Raw genomic sequence first — 16611 nt, forward strand, 5'->3', positions numbered from 1 at the left:
CCTCTATGATTAGTATGTTGTTAATCCAGTTTGCCTTTCTCTGTAAACTGATAACAACTCTGGCATCATTGTCTGTGATCTAATAAAGATTGTAATGAAGGAAAATAGAGATTGCAGTTTACGTGTTGGACAAAAGACTGTTGATCCACCACCAGATTGAAATATCTCAACAACTACTGGATGGATTGTCATGACATTTGGTACAGACATTCATGTTCCCCTCAGGATGAATTGCAATAACTTTGGTTACGATTACAATGTTTTTCGAATGCACATCCTCTTTACATATTTTCTGCCATGCTTGAGATTTTTAAAGTCAGTTACATTTTGGAATTTAAAATTTTGGGAAACTAACCCTGGCGGAAATAATGGCTTTGCACTGCGCAATGCTGCACTTGCTCTTCGTGTGTGAAAAAACCTGCAGTCTTGTTTTTAGGTGTTGAAAAGGTTATATCAAATACATAACCTACAGATATCCATCTGCATATAAATATCTTATTATGAGAACAACCTTTGGAATCTAGACCCAGTTTATTCTAATGAGACTGGTACTCAGCCTCCCCTACATCAGAGCATGGCAGTGCCCATAAGCCACAAGCTGTGTCCAACAGTCACATGAATGGTGCCACTACAAACAGGTCTTTACATGGCCAGCCCACACAAGAGCAAGTGAATGAGAGAAATATATCAAGTGTAGGTGGATTCTGCTCTGCCTGCCACCACTGATTCATTAATTTTGGTCAGCCAGAGTATTAGCCAACGGGTGAAACTGGTCAAGCATAAAGCTCCAAAGGCAAAATCATTGCTCTGAACACGTGCACTGTCCTACAGATTAAGCTCATGGGATTAAGCCCTGAAAAGCACTATACTATAGCACTCCTGACTGGAGACTGAACAACATATCCATGTTGGCTGATGGAGAAATGTCTAGAAAGAGAGTAATGACTAGCACATTTCCTTTTAAGTCCTTGTGAGGTGCATTTACTCTCCAAGGCTCCTTTATTTGTCTATAAAAGTAATGTTTCCCTTCCATCCATCACTGCAACTGACCATTAACTTGTAATTGTGGGAACACGGCTGTTACCATGACAGACGAGATTGGAGGGTACACTGTAGCTAACTGTAGCTAACACTCATAACCTTGTAATTATTTTTTCCACCCAATGGATGGCATTCTCTCCATTTTGAATCACTGCCAATTAAGAGATTTGTCCTCTCTTGCGAGTGGAGGTTCGCTTTAGTGTGGAGTTGACTTAGTTCTTTGATGTATGCTACACTTCAGTACTTTGAACCTTTTGAACTTTGATAACCTTCACTCAACTTAAGGTCTTATAAACGTGTTATTTGTAGCCATGGTAGGGTGCATGGCTCAAGGGATGACAGTGTCAGTCAGTCTGTCAGTCCACCACTTTGGTCCAAATCCTTCAACAACTACTACAGTAGACACTACATTGCTGGTACATTTTGCACAGATGTTAATGGTCCCCAGAATATGAATCCTAATGATTTGGTGATCCCCCGATTTTTCATCTAGGGCCACCATGCACCTGTTTGTTTTCATCACTCACTCTTCTGTGTTACTGAGGATTTAGAGTCAAGCGAACAGCCCATTCTCGGTAGGTTAATCTGCTTTGCACACCATATCTCTCCCTCTGGCCTCCTCTGACATTGCCTCGTTGTGGTCACTGACCTCCCATTCACACATCATACCCGGATCAGCGATTGTTGGATGTGTTGCAACACAGAGGGATGGATTAGCATACCTAGTTACCTGTACTGAGATTTATAAAGAATCTGTGAAAAGAGAATACTGTCGTGTGTAAACATTTACAATTTAAGCATCACTTGAGGCAATGCAGAGGCAAATATTAAATGTGTTTGGAAATAATTGTTAAGTATGTATTAGTTCTGTGTTGAGGATGGAGGGCGTGTTTGGGAAACTACTGAAAATTCCTGATCAGCCTGCAGAGATGAAAATGAAAGTTACCAGTAAAGTTGTTATCGTTCATCTGGGATTTCCCTGAAAGTATAGGGCACTTATTTGAATTTACCCAAGGCTCCAAAGCAGAGGTGGGTAAATGCATCATTATTTAGATAAATAGATAAAAGTAAGATGCTCCGTGATGTGAAGTTAACCCTTCCCAATGATGTTTCCCTCTTTCCCACAGTGCATGCTGTTAGCTTAATTAAAAAGATCTCTGCATTTCTCAGCACTCATTGTTATGGCTTTGTGCACTGTGCAGTCAGTTTGTGGATCGGACCTGCTACAGCCAGAGGGGATAAACTCTAATGACTTTTTCACCAGGCCGGCTGCATAGCTGGCATTCCTCACTCTAACACACTGTAGGCCAGAGGGGGAGGGGCACAACCTGCAGGAGGCGGGCCAGGAACTACGTGGTTTTTGGGGCAGGGTTTGCATCTCACCTTTAGATTTTTATGTAAACCTTGTTCGTGGAAAGACTTCTGAGATGGTGAAAAATGCATTCAAGTGGTGGAAGAAGTACTCAGATCCTTTACTTAAGAATAAGTAGCAATACAACAACAACTTAAAAATACTCTCTTACAACTAAAAGCCCTGCATTCAAAATACAACTTAAGTAAAACTACAGTATTATAAGCTAAATGTATTTAAAGAACCAAATGTAAAAGTACTTATTAGGGCTGAAACGATTCCTCGAGTAACTCAAGCAAATTCTTTGCATCAAAGCTTTGTTTAATCCATATTACTATATACAGCCCGCTGTGTTTAGTTTGTTTAACTGTGTGCCCACTGTGGTTAGCTGATTGGGTTAGTTGTTCATTTTAAGAGAACTGTCTTATTATCTCTTTTGTATATTTACTATTACTCTTATTAAAGCAAAAGTATTTCTTATCTGATTACCCGATTAATCAATGGAATAATTGGTAGAATGCTCGACTACTAAAATAATCAAAAGCTGCAGTTCTAGTACTTATTTTGCAGACGAAAGGCCCTTGTGACTGCATTATCAAACATTGCATTGTTGGATTGTTGTTACTGATGTAGCATTTTACTGTTGTAACTGGTTGAGATGAAGCTAGTTTTAACTACAGTTAACTACAGACTAGTTAGTTCCGTCCACTGGTTCCCAACCTAGGGGTCAGGCCCCTTCAGAGGGTCACAAGATGCAGCTGGGGGGTTATGAGATGATTAATAGGGAGGAAAATTAATCTAAATAAATTTTGTTTTCATTTTTTAGACTTTTGTCTAATCGTTGCTATTACTGGAAAATATGAGATTATTTTACCCGTTTGGGCCTGAACTGTTGTTTAAATGAAAAGTTCAGAGGTTAATCTTTCTTAAGCTAAACTGCTGAGCCAAAATCTTTGGGATCCACTGGTTTAATCTTTAGCAATGTATTGTGTTTTATAAGCTCATGATATGCTTTAAATGTAAAATTTTAATTTGAAAAGTTACAAGTAACTCTTACTTACTAAATGTAGTAATCCATTATTTCCTCAGTACCTCATATTTGTACTTAAGTACAGTACTTGAATAAATGAACTGTACCACTGGCGGAGACTTTCTGTGCAATGCTAAGCAGTTGCAATACAAAGTTTAGACAAGCTGTCCAGTGTAAAAGGAATCTTGATGAGTTGCTGTAGTTACCCATTTAAGAAAATTTTAAATGAAATGCTGAGCTCTTTTTTTTCTTTGAAAGCTGAAACTAACCTATTGTGCACTCTTTGCCCACAATACACAAATTACTTCTGCATTTTATATCAGCTGACATTCAGAAAAATGAGAGGGATAAAAACTGTGCAATAGCTTGAAGACATAAATAAAAGTCTTACACAGTAGGAAATCAAGTGGCCATGGTAATCGGTGTTTGGTTTTTCTGTCAAAGCCTGTGCATACATTAGAGACAGCTCTCTCCTTGAGGCTTTGTTTTTGTTTGCTTCCTGTTTGTTTTTCAGGGACTTGGCATTGGGAGACAGGATTGTGCTAAGTGTGCACTACACAGTGGCAGAGTCCTTTGCCTGGATGGATAAATAAAGTTAGCTGTGTGGTGTTTATGGAGGAGCAGCAGTGTGACTGTGTGCCCCAATGCCTGCTCTTAATCACACTTTGGTTTGTGATGGAGGAGAGCAAAGTGATCCTGGACCCCGGACAGCGCACTGTTGATATTCAGCCACACGTTGTGTTGTATGATGTAGCTAAAAGCAGAAACCCTGCATGGTGTTGAGCATCATAAACATACATTATCACATCCCTGTTCTTCACCGTGCACACTGCTGTGCAGATAAACAGCTCGGTATCCCTGACTTGACATAATCTCCTTTTAGTGTCTCCACTCAGTCTTTAAAAGCCAACGACACCATCCCCCAGCCACAGAGCATTGTGTTGAATTCACTACATCCATAGCATTTGTGTTTCTCAAAAATATGACAGAACTGTTTGTGCAGCTATTGTCCATTTTTCTGTTTCTCGACTAACACTTTCTCAAGTGACTCATTTGAGACTCAAAAATGTCAAATCCGTCTTAGTTGCTATAGCAGCCTCACTGCTCATTGTGGTATTAACCTGATCCAAGAGGCAGGTTAAATCTCACAAAATGCCAACAACAGAGACAGGATCAAAAGCAAATAATGAGATTTTTTGTCATGATGATTGTCGTGTTTCTGCACAAGGGACTGAGGGGGCTCCACTGTTCCTTACGTGTGGTCTAAGTGGTCTATTTAAGACACAGACAGGCCGTGAGTCAAAATACACACTTCAATGATGACTCTCCCAGTCAAGCTTTTCTAAAACAGGGATGTATCCTAGAACATGTGTTTCCTCTGTCAGGAAGGGTGGGGGCCTCTGAGAGGGGGTGTCGGGGCACTGCTTGGCAGTGCCAACAAACTGTAACTACAACAGGAAGAAGGTGGTGTACCATTTTCTAAACAAATCCTTTAAAGGCCAATCCCATGAGGAAATACAATTACTACAAATTGTATTACATAATATAACAATAATTAAAACCATGCAGAATTTATTTTAATGTGTAAATAAATAAAATCCTTTATTTTGTGTATGTAATTTTGTTTTGCAATATCAATATATCAGGGTTCGAATCCGACCTGCTGCCCTTTGCTGCGTGTCATCCCCCATCTCTCTCCCCCTTTCATGTCTATCCACTTTCAAAATAAAGGGAAAAGCCCCAAAAAAATAATCTTAAAAAAAAAAAAAAGAATGTATGTGCATAATGGTAGGGCAAGTTGTAGGTGGTACATTTTTATATCTCCTTACTGTATATATGTCTATGTATATATGTCATCATATCGCCCAACTCTACATCCAAGATTGATGCAGTTTGGATTACAAAACATTTCCCTGTACCTGCACAATGCAAATAAGTTTTTTGTCCTCTGTGCAGTTTCTATGATGGATGGCAGCTTGTTGTAGCTGTTTGTGGCCTCCCCAGGGAGCTGTGTCGTATAGTATTACAGTTAAATCCACCGCTGCCACTTTAGTGGTGCAGGTGCACGGACATGCGTTCATCTCCTCCTCCATCCTCTGTTTCCCTTGATTGTCAGCAGTGCTCATTGAACCAGGCTCAAGAGGATTTCCACTGATTACAGACAAAGAGCCAGTTCTGAGATTAGCTGATCCTTAAAGGTTCCCAAACTCCTGCCCTCTCTCCCATTATCCCCACCCCATCTCCCTGCCACATGGTGTCAAATCGCTAAAAACCTATGGATTATCTTGAATTGAATGTATTAAATATCGCATTACCTTTGCATATTTTCCCTGCGTTAATTACCTATGTAGTCTCTTATATTGTGCTCGTCTTATGTCTCATTCTGTTTGTCATTGGTAACACTTTTGCAATAGATCCTGTTTCATGCTGTTTTTCAGTTTAGAGGGTATAAAGATTAATCCACCCTCTCACTACATCTCAGACTGTGTTTACACCTTCCTCCCAGAATGCTCTACGGTAGATGACAATAACTTACTACTATTCTCCCTTTCTTGCCTCACCTGACACCTTATATGTGCATACAGTATCATGCTTCTGTGAGGCAACTGCTGGTATTTAATCTGCTTGTTCTAACTGGCTTTCAGTGTGGGATATTTGAGTAAATTTGTTTCCAAAGACTGTTTGAGGATAATATCCATTAGCTGCTCCAAACAGAAAGCAATGCACCTGGAGTAATGCTTAAGTGCTGATTGCTCCATTTTAGATTTTTGTATTAATAAGCCTTAGAATACTTGACCATACATAATGTGTAATTAAGCTGTTAATGATCAGCCTTTGGGTAGTTTATTATGTCAACTGAAGCCTGCAATTACCGGTGTATGGATTTTAGAATATGTTTAATGTATCAGTGGCTTTAATTATTCCTGTATTTCAGTAAGCAAACCGTATCAGGTTTCTGATGGCACAGCATGAATCTGTTTCACACTAATTTGCAAGTAACAACATTCTGTGAATCAATATTAATGTATGCTGTCATAAAAAATGCTTCACTTGTAAATGAGTTACGTAATCGAAACAGAATTTTGTGTTTGCTTTTACACTTAAATTATGTTGAATGTACTGTTTAACCTCAGTAATATAATCAGTCATGTTACTGCAGGAAATGTTTCATTACCACAGACTAATCCATGCAAGTATAGAGTGTAGCTGTTCCGCCTCACGTCGGGCCAGTATGGGCTTGTTTTAGCGTCTCTCAGCTTTTAGCTTCCATGCTGCATGTCACTGCCTGAACATGATGACAGCCCTCTTCCAAAACCTCTTTCACACCTGGGCGCTGACCTGTTAAGGGGTTGTTTATCAAATCGCATACCACAATAAGTGATGACAGCTTGTCTTCAAGGTCAAAATGTTTTACTTGGTGCAAAACATGATACCTGGATGTTTTGGTTTTCTGCCTTGTACTGAAATCGCATGAACAAAAACTAGTTACAAGGTCAGTCATCACTCTATGTATCATAGTGTTATCACTAAGCCTGTGTTGGCCTTGGGAGGAAGCAGGTCAACCTCTATTTGTGATTCATTGTTTGTGTCTCTGATTAAATGAGTTTTTAGAGCTGTGAAAATACTGTTAGCACGATTCTTGTAACTCTCTCTTTCCATACAGTCCATACGGTCACCTCTTCTTCCTGTATAGCGAGTTGAGTGTTGGGAATGATTGTTTTCACACTGAGCTGCTGGAAATGACATGCATGTGACAAACAATGGCTGCATTATGAGTGCAGGGAGGAAAGTGCTCTTCTGTTTCGATAGAGTATAATATCACACACATTGGCAGTGTAGTCACTGAAGAAAGAACCATCACTGCAGTGAATAAGAGGTTTGTCACTTTGCATAAATAACCCATACAGTTTGTTTTTTTTGCCGTCATTTAATGACATATCTTTTTTTCATGAAAATAGAAATGAATAGGCTTGCTTATAGAATAATTGCTGTAAAAACTGTTTTTCAGTGTAGTATCATTCTGTGCCTTTAGGTGGCAGTAACAGCATTCATACACTGTTGTATTTGGACCTTTTACGTCTGTGTGGGGGGTCTATGTGTGTGCATATGATCGGCTACTTTCTGCCTGCAGCTGCAATGAGATAAGAAATTAAATTATCTCCATGATTGTTTTTAATCGTTAATGCTCACCTGTGGCTGTTGTCTTGTGCACTGTGCAGCAATTTATCATTTACTTTCCTAAAAAAAGAAATTGCATTTAATTTACCAGAGATAAATTCAATTTGATCAGTTGTGTGATGCACTGATAGCTTGATTAAGCAAGTTTTTTTTATGAGATTACTCTGTGTTGTGTATAGTGAAGCCAAAACACAGCTGGCAGGGGTGAGAGGGTGACAGCAGGCCCTCGGGGCTTGGCACTGCTTCAGGCCATCTCTGCTGGTGCTGCAGCAGGGGCTGTAGAAAGGCACTGCTTAATTAGTAACATCTATTAATGATAAACTGAACCCACCACGTGTGTGTGTGTGTGTGTGTGTGTGTGTGTGTGTGTGTGTGTGTGTGTGTGTGTGTGTGTGTGTGTGTGTGTGTGTGTGTGTCTTGTACTTATTCTGCGCCTTGTTGCCCCACTACAAAGAAAAGGAAGCGGTACCCCTCAGGAAAATGGGTCATTTTCTTCTTCTGGGATAAATAAACCATCCCAAAATACCAAGTTAAAGGAAGAGGATATGGCCCCTCTTGTATTTGGTTTGTACCATTTTGAGAGGGACAGGATAACCTGGTGTCAACTCAGGGTCAAAGAGAGACTTAAGTTTAATCCTTGCATGAAAAAATCCTATACAATCCACTTTGTTTTCTGTTGTGTTATGTGAGAAATATCTTAGGTTTGTAATGTAAACTTGGCATCTAAAATGTGAAGTATTTGGCTTATTAAAATTCCAGGCCTATCTTTGTAGCCCACCCACATGTGTAACTTCATGCACAGAACTTTTCTTTCAAACAAAATTCTTGACAAATTAATTCAAATTTTTAGTCTAGGAAACAGCATACTTAACATTCTTAAAAAACACTCTAGGATTAATAGAACGCCTTGGCTTTGTGCTCCTTCAATAAAAATGTTACTTCTTCCATTATGTTGTTCAACTTTGAAGTAAGTCAGCATTACTATGATAAGAAATCCACAGAACTCTCTAGTGTTCTAGAGTTTTGATTGCGTTTGAAGGACAGTGGGCAGAGAGAGGCAGCTTTTGTTATGGCAGCGTTTACACACACACACACACACACACACACACACACACACACACACACACACACACACACACACACACACACACACACACACTCATCAGTAGGAAACAGCCACTTCCTTTTTGGACTACCCGGAGTGTTCCAGCTGGGAGCCATGCTTGTTTTATCTCCCTACACTGCTGGATATGTGGATAATGTCACTGTGGTGCAAAGCATTATGGCCTCTCTCTAGACAAACACACACACCCTGCAGAGCCCCACAGCAGACCCTGGGCATGGAAACATGGCCAGCTGTGGACGTGACCTTCATCCTAGAGAGGCTCCTCAGATGAGATGCCAACTCCTCTTAAACTCCACTCTACTTCTCAGAGCCACACAGGGACATTTCTGTATTTGTTGTGTGTAGGATTGTCCACTCCTTAGTGTGAAAGGGGAAACTCAAGCTGACCCTTCTCTGTCCACATGTGCTGGCTTTGATGTTAATTCGGCTCCTCCCACCACTTGCTGCTAACAGCTTGAAATTGCTGTATTAGCACAAGTGGTGTTATTTGGTGATGGTGTCCATATGCAGCAGATGGTGTGATTGTGGCCAGTGACTCCAGGTGAAGAAGAGCAACAGTTGATGTTTCTAAGGATGTCAGAGTTAGTATTGACTGAGAAATCAAACCATGGGATCTGACATCAATGCCAGTCTACACATATCAGTCAGAAAACACATGAGTCAAATGTACCTACATTTTAGTGGAATAGAGAGCAGAACCTGATAAAATACTGTATATTTGAAAAGCCTGTATACCAGGAGAAAAATACTGTTATTTTATAATCCATTACATTTGAAAATGTAATTGATATTGTGAATATCATACTGTGTGTACCATTAAATGTTCTTCATTGGTCTAATATGCACTTTGGCACATGATAAAAATAAGAGGCCCAATGATTAAAAGTTGATTAATTCATTAGTGGATATAAAGAAAATGAATCATCAACTATTTTGACCATGGGTGATCTTTTAAGTTATTTTTATTAAACAAAAATCATTTTGATATCACTGTAAGCTGAATCTATGGTTTTTGGACAAAACATGACATTTGCAAAAGATATTTGAAGTGATGATGGTTATTGAGTTTAGTTATATAAGTCAATATGATTTGAAAGGAGATAGTTTTAAGTCCTTCACAATAAGGACTCTGATTGCATGTCAACACTATTCAAATGATTAAATACTGTAACTTCAATAGCAACCTCTGAATAAAACCTTTAATCAGATATTGAGGAAATTGTTTTAACTTGCACATCTCACCTCTCGTGAGTGTTTTAATTTAAAGCTGTAAACATTCAGCAAAATTGTCAATTATACTGGAAAATGCATTATGGGGGTCATATACACTATAGCAGGAAGTGTAGCTTACTGCAGGGAGTGAAGCCTTGCTGTAACAGCAGCAGCAGTGATCCATGCAGCTCCACACACCCAGCAGAGTTTCAGACCAGCTCTTATCTCCTCTGCAGCTGGTGCAGATTTGAGCAGAGCTTCCACATCCCACAGATGATGTTCACACTTGAACATCCACAGATAGACCCACTCTATCTGTCCTACCCCCCCCCTTCCCGTCAAGATTTAGTATGGCTGACACAGTCTAACTGTGTACTGCTGGAGGCTACAGAACCACTTCATTTGTCAGTTACAGACAGTGAAATGTGAACCATGTCAGGCAGGAATATATACTATATTATATTGATTATACTGAGTCACAGCCAACTGGAGATGTGAAACTCTTTCTAATGTAAAGGATATTTTTACTTTCCTAGCAGCATTTGACATGAAGAGGCTTGTTGCAGACAATGTTTCTTGACACAAGTGCAGTAGAAAGAAACCTAACCTAACTCAGAAGTCCTCTGTCTGACCTTAATAATTCATCACCAGTAGAGTATACTGTAAGCATGTTGCAGAATACAGCACAGAAACGCAAGCAAACATGGGGGACATCTAATCAAACTTTCTTTTGGTATCATGCCCTTTTTTTTTTAAAATGGAAAGGAACAGGAAAGATGGGAGTGACAGGGCTGGATTCCAACCAGGACTTGGTATTTACTGTAACTGATTAATTCCTCCTAATTGTTACAGAGCTGCATGTGCCACTGCATAATTTAGCTTTTTAGTCGCAGCCACCCCATGCTCATTCAGCTTTTGTGATTAGATGATAAAGTACGTATCTCCTCACAATGCAAATAACCAGCTGTAGCTCCTCAAGGGCATTCCCCGAACTATCAATTTAATTTAAAGCCCAAGTCTTGAATCACAAATTTGCTTTGTAGGGCTTAATTTCTATTGGGATGTCAGGAAAAATATATTTTGCTCAGCATATTTGTGTTGTTGTATTTGTCAGACTTGCCCCTTGACCACCTGGTTTGTTTTGGACTATTTTCCCTGTAATGTATGTACAGTATACTATAAGCTTAATATTATCCCCAATGAATAAGGATACATGCATATAGCAATCCACGTTTTCATGTCATAGTGGCATAGTGTTTAAGTGCATACCATATAAAAGCCACATCCCATGTTTGAGTCCAGCTTAAAGCAGCCATATTATGCTCATTTTCAGGTTCATAATTGTATTTTAAGGTTGTACCAGAATAGGTTTACATTAATTTTCAAAAAACACCATATTTTTGTTGTACTGCAGTGCTCTCTCTCACTGCTGCAGCTCCTCTTTTCAGCTGGTCTCTCTTTTAGTTACAGAGTGAGACCTCTTTTCTTCTTCTTCTTCTGTACTATCTTTGATTGCACTTGCACATGCGCAGTAGCTCAGATGTAGATCATGTCAGCTAGCTAGCTCCATAGACAGTAAAAGAAAGGCTGTTTCTACAACTTCGGTCAGTTACAAGGCAGGATTAGCTGGGAGACTTCTAAATGAGGGCGCACATGTAAGTAGTTCTTTTGTAGATTATGGTGAACTTGTGTGTGTGTGTGTGTAGCAGTGCTTTGCTATTGAGAACGAGGTAGCATGCTAGCGGTAGCATGCTAGCATTAGCTACGAGCTAATGGTTGCGGTTAGCCTGCTCGTTTCGGCTTGTGATGTCACAAGCCGTGCCGATTTTGAACAGCTCACCCAGAGACTGAAGGCAGGACACATTCAGAAACTGTATCTCACTCTAAACAGCATGGATGGATTTTTTTCAAAGTTTGTATGTGTGTGGAAGCACCAGAGACACAATATAACACCCCAAATCCCAGAAAAAGTGATTTTTTTCATAATATGGGCACTTTAAGACCTGCATACTCTCTATTTCTCCCACTGTTTCCTATCTGTATCTCTACTGTATCAAGGTACAATACTAAAAACAATAAAAACATGGTTTATGATACAACAAGTGCTGCAAATTTAAATTACATTCATAATTTTTCCCATATATAGGAAATCCCAGGTTTACGAAATCCCATACATCACCCTCACATCAGTATTGTCACAGCCTCATTGCATTATTGCAGACATGTCCTTACAGGCAAAAGAAGAATCTCTGTCCTCAGGGCAAACAATTTATGATCACCAGCTGTGACACTACAAACTGTTTGTCATACTTGTAGTCATGTAAGTAGTTCTTTTGTAGATTATGGTGAACTTGTGTGTGTGTGTGTGTAGCAGTGCTTTGCTATTGAGAATGAGGTAGCATGCTAGCGTTAGCATGCTAGCGTTAGCGTTAGCATGCTAACGCTAACGCTACGAGCTAATGGTTGCGGTTAGCCTGCTCGTTTCAGCTTGTGACGTCACAAGCCGTGCCGATTTTGAACAGCTCACCCAGAGACTGAAGGCAGGACACATTCAGAAACTGTATCTCACTCTAAACAGCATGGATGGATTTTTTTCAAAGTTTGTATGTGTGTGGAAGCACCAGAGACACAACATAACATCCCAAATCCCAGAAAAAGTGATTTTTTCATAATATGGGCACTTTAAAGAAAATCTTACTTCCTGCCTACACAGCCTCAAAAATCGGATTTATGAATGCAGTTTAAGGCAGATTGCTTGTTGTTATTTTATATAATCCCTCTTTGCAGTGACAGGGGGATGGAGACTGGATCTAAGGTGTAAGAAAATGGATAAACCAAAGAGGAGATGTATTTCCTAACAGATCGATAGGCATAATCAAAGTCTTGTCCCTCCCTCCTCTTGTATCTCATTTCCTTCCTTTCTCTCTCTCTCTCTCTCTCTCTCTCTCTCTCTCTCTCTCTCTCTCTCTCTCTCTTACTGAATCCCCTCATCTACTCAGCTGCTTTCCTACGCAGCTCATCTCATCGTACACTTGAATGTAGTTCAGTGTGTCAAGCACTACTGAAATATTAACACAGCAGCAGGCAGAAATGTGTGCGTGCATTTATGGCTAAGTGCACCATCATGATGTAAGGGATCACTTCGCTTCTCCAGACTGACATGCGCGTGTGTTAATGTGTTTGTATGGGTGTGCCTGCATACATGCAAATGTCTCAGCACCTTTAGTGTAACTTAAAGAAAGGTGAACTCTGCTCGCATGGTCGATCTTTAAAATGAAGTTTTCAAAAAGTTGCCAGCATGCTTTTGTCCCTAATGGAGGTTAGCAAAGCTGCTGCCAGTGGGACTCACTGTATTTCAGTAGCCCATACAGCATGTGCATGCCAATGTGACAAGCAGGATTGTTTTGACAATTCCCATTGACCCTCCTTTGCGGCGCTGTGGAGGAGGGTCTGGCAATGCGAGACTAGTGAGTGTGTGACTTGCAGGAAGGGAAGAAGCAGTGATAAATAAACCAAGATGAACACTGCCCTGTTTTCTTGTCTTACCCCCCTTTTTCTCATAATTTGAGGGTGAAACATGGGCAACCACAGCCGGTCGACAGCATGTATCTATCTATGTAGGTTTGTCAAATGTCTTTTACAGTTGTAACCCACGGGTTGATTTATATGTTATGTTTTTCAAGATGGCATCTTTTTACAACATATTTCCTGCTTTTATCTTTCTTTCTCTTATTGCAGTCCTAAAACATTTTAATCAAAGGCCACGCTAGCGAATGAATCATTGCCTGGCATTTCAAAAGCCTGTGTATTATCAAATGTTGTCGTTCCACTTCCAATGTATCTGTGTACTTGGCAGAACAGCCAGCTTGTGATCAAACAGCAGCTTATCTTTAATAGGAAAAAAAAACTCCCTATTTGATGTCTTGGCCCAAAAGGTTTAAATCCTCCCATGTCCTTGGTATGTTTTGTAAACAGAGATTTCTTTGACGCTCGAGTCAGGTCACAGGATTTTCATGTCATTGCTGTAACCATAACTTTTCTGATTATTTTTTTATGTTCTATATGTTGTTCTATATGTTGTTCAAATCATACAGTAAGCATTTTCTATTGCAACCTAGGCTGCTTACTGCTGCATATTGTATGCCATCCATTCAATGTGATTCATCCATTTGTTCTGCCAGTGGCTCTGGTTTCTCTGCTGAACTAAATAAGCATTCAGCCATATTGCTGTTTGCCTAACCATGGAATCAGACTCTCCCTCTGGATATAAGACCGCATTTATTGTAACCCATTTATTTCACAATTATTCATCTGGCTCCCAAAAGGAGTCTCATTTTGTGGAGTAAAACATTAAAGGGATTAATTCATTTTATGTGAAATGTCAAATCTACAAAATGCATATGTAGAAATGAAAAGAATGAAGTTAGGAAAGCATTAAGAAATGCACATAGTGGCTCAAGAGGAGAACGAGCAAGTGAGACGGATGCACATGCCAGCTTGCGTTGCACCGAAGCTCAGCATTGGTTGAAGCTGCAGCAGAGCTCACACAGCATCCTTGATTTCCCCCCCCCCCATCCCTCGCTCTCTGCTCTACCTCACTCACTCACTCACTGTATCTCGTCTGCTGACTGAGGTATTCCTACAAGCACCGACTGGGGCAGCTGGGAGTTCGACTCTCTGTGTGCATAAATTTATCCTCCTGCCGTCCTCCTTGACTCTCCTCTCTTGATCTTTTTTTGCCTGGACACCAGCACTCTCTCCTCGGGTCAGGAGCTGTGGATTTGCGGGTCAGAGTTAGAGATCATGGACCAGGGAGGAGCAGGGGACGATCAAGGAAACTGGGTCACTGGCAGGTTCTCCTGACTCATGCCTGTTTGGACCTGGAGGAATGGGATGCACCACCAGCACCGTTGTGGTTGACGGGCTGCGTACGGTCTTAGAGAGGAACTGTAGTGGCTACATCTGTAAGGGAGCAGCTGAGCCCATTGGGCCATCTGAGGCTGAGCGAGCGCTGAGTCGGAGAGAGTCGCGGGTATTGCCAACACCGAGAGTACTTAAGGTGTGTGTGTGTGTGTGTGTGTGTGTGTGTGTGTGTGTGTGTGTGTGTGTGTGTGTGTGTGTTGATCCAATATATATAGTATTGTGCTATTCATTACAATCGTATAAAATCAATTTGTTTTATCTATGAAATATCAGAAAAATGCCAATCACAAGGACCCAGAGTCCAAGGTAATATCTTTAAGTTTCTTGTTTTCAGATATTACATTACATTACATGTCATTTAGCTGACAGTTTTATCTACTGTGGGTCCAACACCCAAACATCAACACAAAACAGAGAAAAGCAGCAAATCCTCATATTTTGAAAAGCAGGGAAGCGGCGGTGAATGTTTAGCAATTTGCCTTAATAAATTACGACTATCAAAATTGTTGTCAATTAGCTATCTCTTAATCCACTAATCAATTAAATGGCTCATTGTTTTAGCCCTAAACTCGCTCAGTAGCTCAGTGAGACCCCTACTCCTTTTACTCTAACGGCAAATGCCACTTAATTTAGGGTAAAGGTTCCTTTCAAACTAGTATTTCTGCTCAGTCAGCCATCTCATAACGCTGCTCTATCAAAAAACTAGTGATGAGATTAATTAATAGCTAACGGCAAATATCAAAAGACAAATTCCTACATTTGAGAAGCTTGAACCAGCAAATGTTTTGCATTTTTGCTTGATAAATAAATGATCCAAATTGCTGTTGAGTCATTTTCTGTTGATCAACTCATCTACTCTACTGTAACTAAGCACTACAGTACATGTATAGATTTCTGCCTTTGAATGCCTAACATAAACATCATTCCTCCTATAGAACTGCTTCTAAGTGGGTTGTTTACTTTGCAAATTATTTATGCTGAATTTTTTCCCTGATTTTTCTATTAAGATGGCAAAATGCAGGACGTGAATATGATAAATAATGTACATGTTAATAATATTGTAAGTATGTGCAACCTTTTTATCACCTTGACACATCATTTATTTTACTGGTTCTAGTGCCTGTCATATTTTCATATTTCAGATTCTATGCAACTACAGCAATAACAATCATCATCATCCTCATTTTAGCCTTGTGAATATGTGTCCATGAGTGTTAACAGTATAAAATGTAGGGCAGTGGGAGGGCTGGGTCTTGCCCTCACTAAGCGCTGTTGCATGGGTTAAAGCTTCTGTGGGTCGGGATGGGGGTGAGGGGGAACATTGAGCTCTGTGTCTGCTGGAAATCAATCACCGCTCTTCATCTGTAAACCGGCGGGTTTGGCAGAGCTTTTGCTGCTCCGTACCAGCTTGTCTTGCCCTTCGTGTGTGTGTGTGTGTGTGTGTGTGTGTGGGCTTGTTTAACTATATTCATGGGGTCCAAAAACCGGGAGTCCAGTATACTTGTGGGGTCCCGACATCTTTGTGGGGCCAACATGCTGGACCCCACAAGTTTAAAGGGCTGTTTGAGGGCTAACACTTGGTTGTAGGATTAGGCTTAGAATTAGGTTATGGTTAGGGTTATGGTAAGGGTTAAGGTTAGGCATTTAGTTGTGATGGTTAAGGTTAGTGTAAGGGGCTAGGGAATGCATTATTTCAATGACGGGTCCCCACAAAGATAGTGCCACAAACCTGTGTGTGTGTGTGCATGT

The 16611-nt window shown here is 40.3% G+C and overlaps 1 protein-coding gene across 13 annotated transcripts in view; it reads left to right on the forward strand.

Moving 5' to 3' along the window:
• The window catches only part of zmp:0000001200 (dedicator of cytokinesis protein 9), a 79820-nt gene that overhangs the window by 6112 nt on the left and 57097 nt on the right, over positions 1–16611 (forward strand). For 3 of the 13 annotated variants that reach the window (XM_036003939.1, XM_036003940.1, XM_036003942.1), the window contains exon 1: positions 14552–14998. The exons of 3 other annotated variants lie outside the window; for them this stretch is intronic. In XM_036003939.1, the coding sequence (XP_035859832.1) occupies positions 14828–14998 (171 nt within the window). In that variant the 5' untranslated portion in view covers positions 14552–14827. Of the gene's footprint in view, positions 1–14550; positions 14999–16611 lie in introns of those variants that run through there. 7 more of the 13 variants (XM_036003941.1, XM_036003946.1, XM_036003948.1 and 4 more) reach the window with 4 other exon arrangements.

The sequence above is a fragment of the Sander lucioperca genome, chromosome 8 (genome assembly GCF_008315115.2).
Source record: "Sander lucioperca isolate FBNREF2018 chromosome 8, SLUC_FBN_1.2, whole genome shotgun sequence".
NCBI lineage: Eukaryota > Metazoa > Chordata > Actinopteri > Perciformes > Percidae > Sander > Sander lucioperca.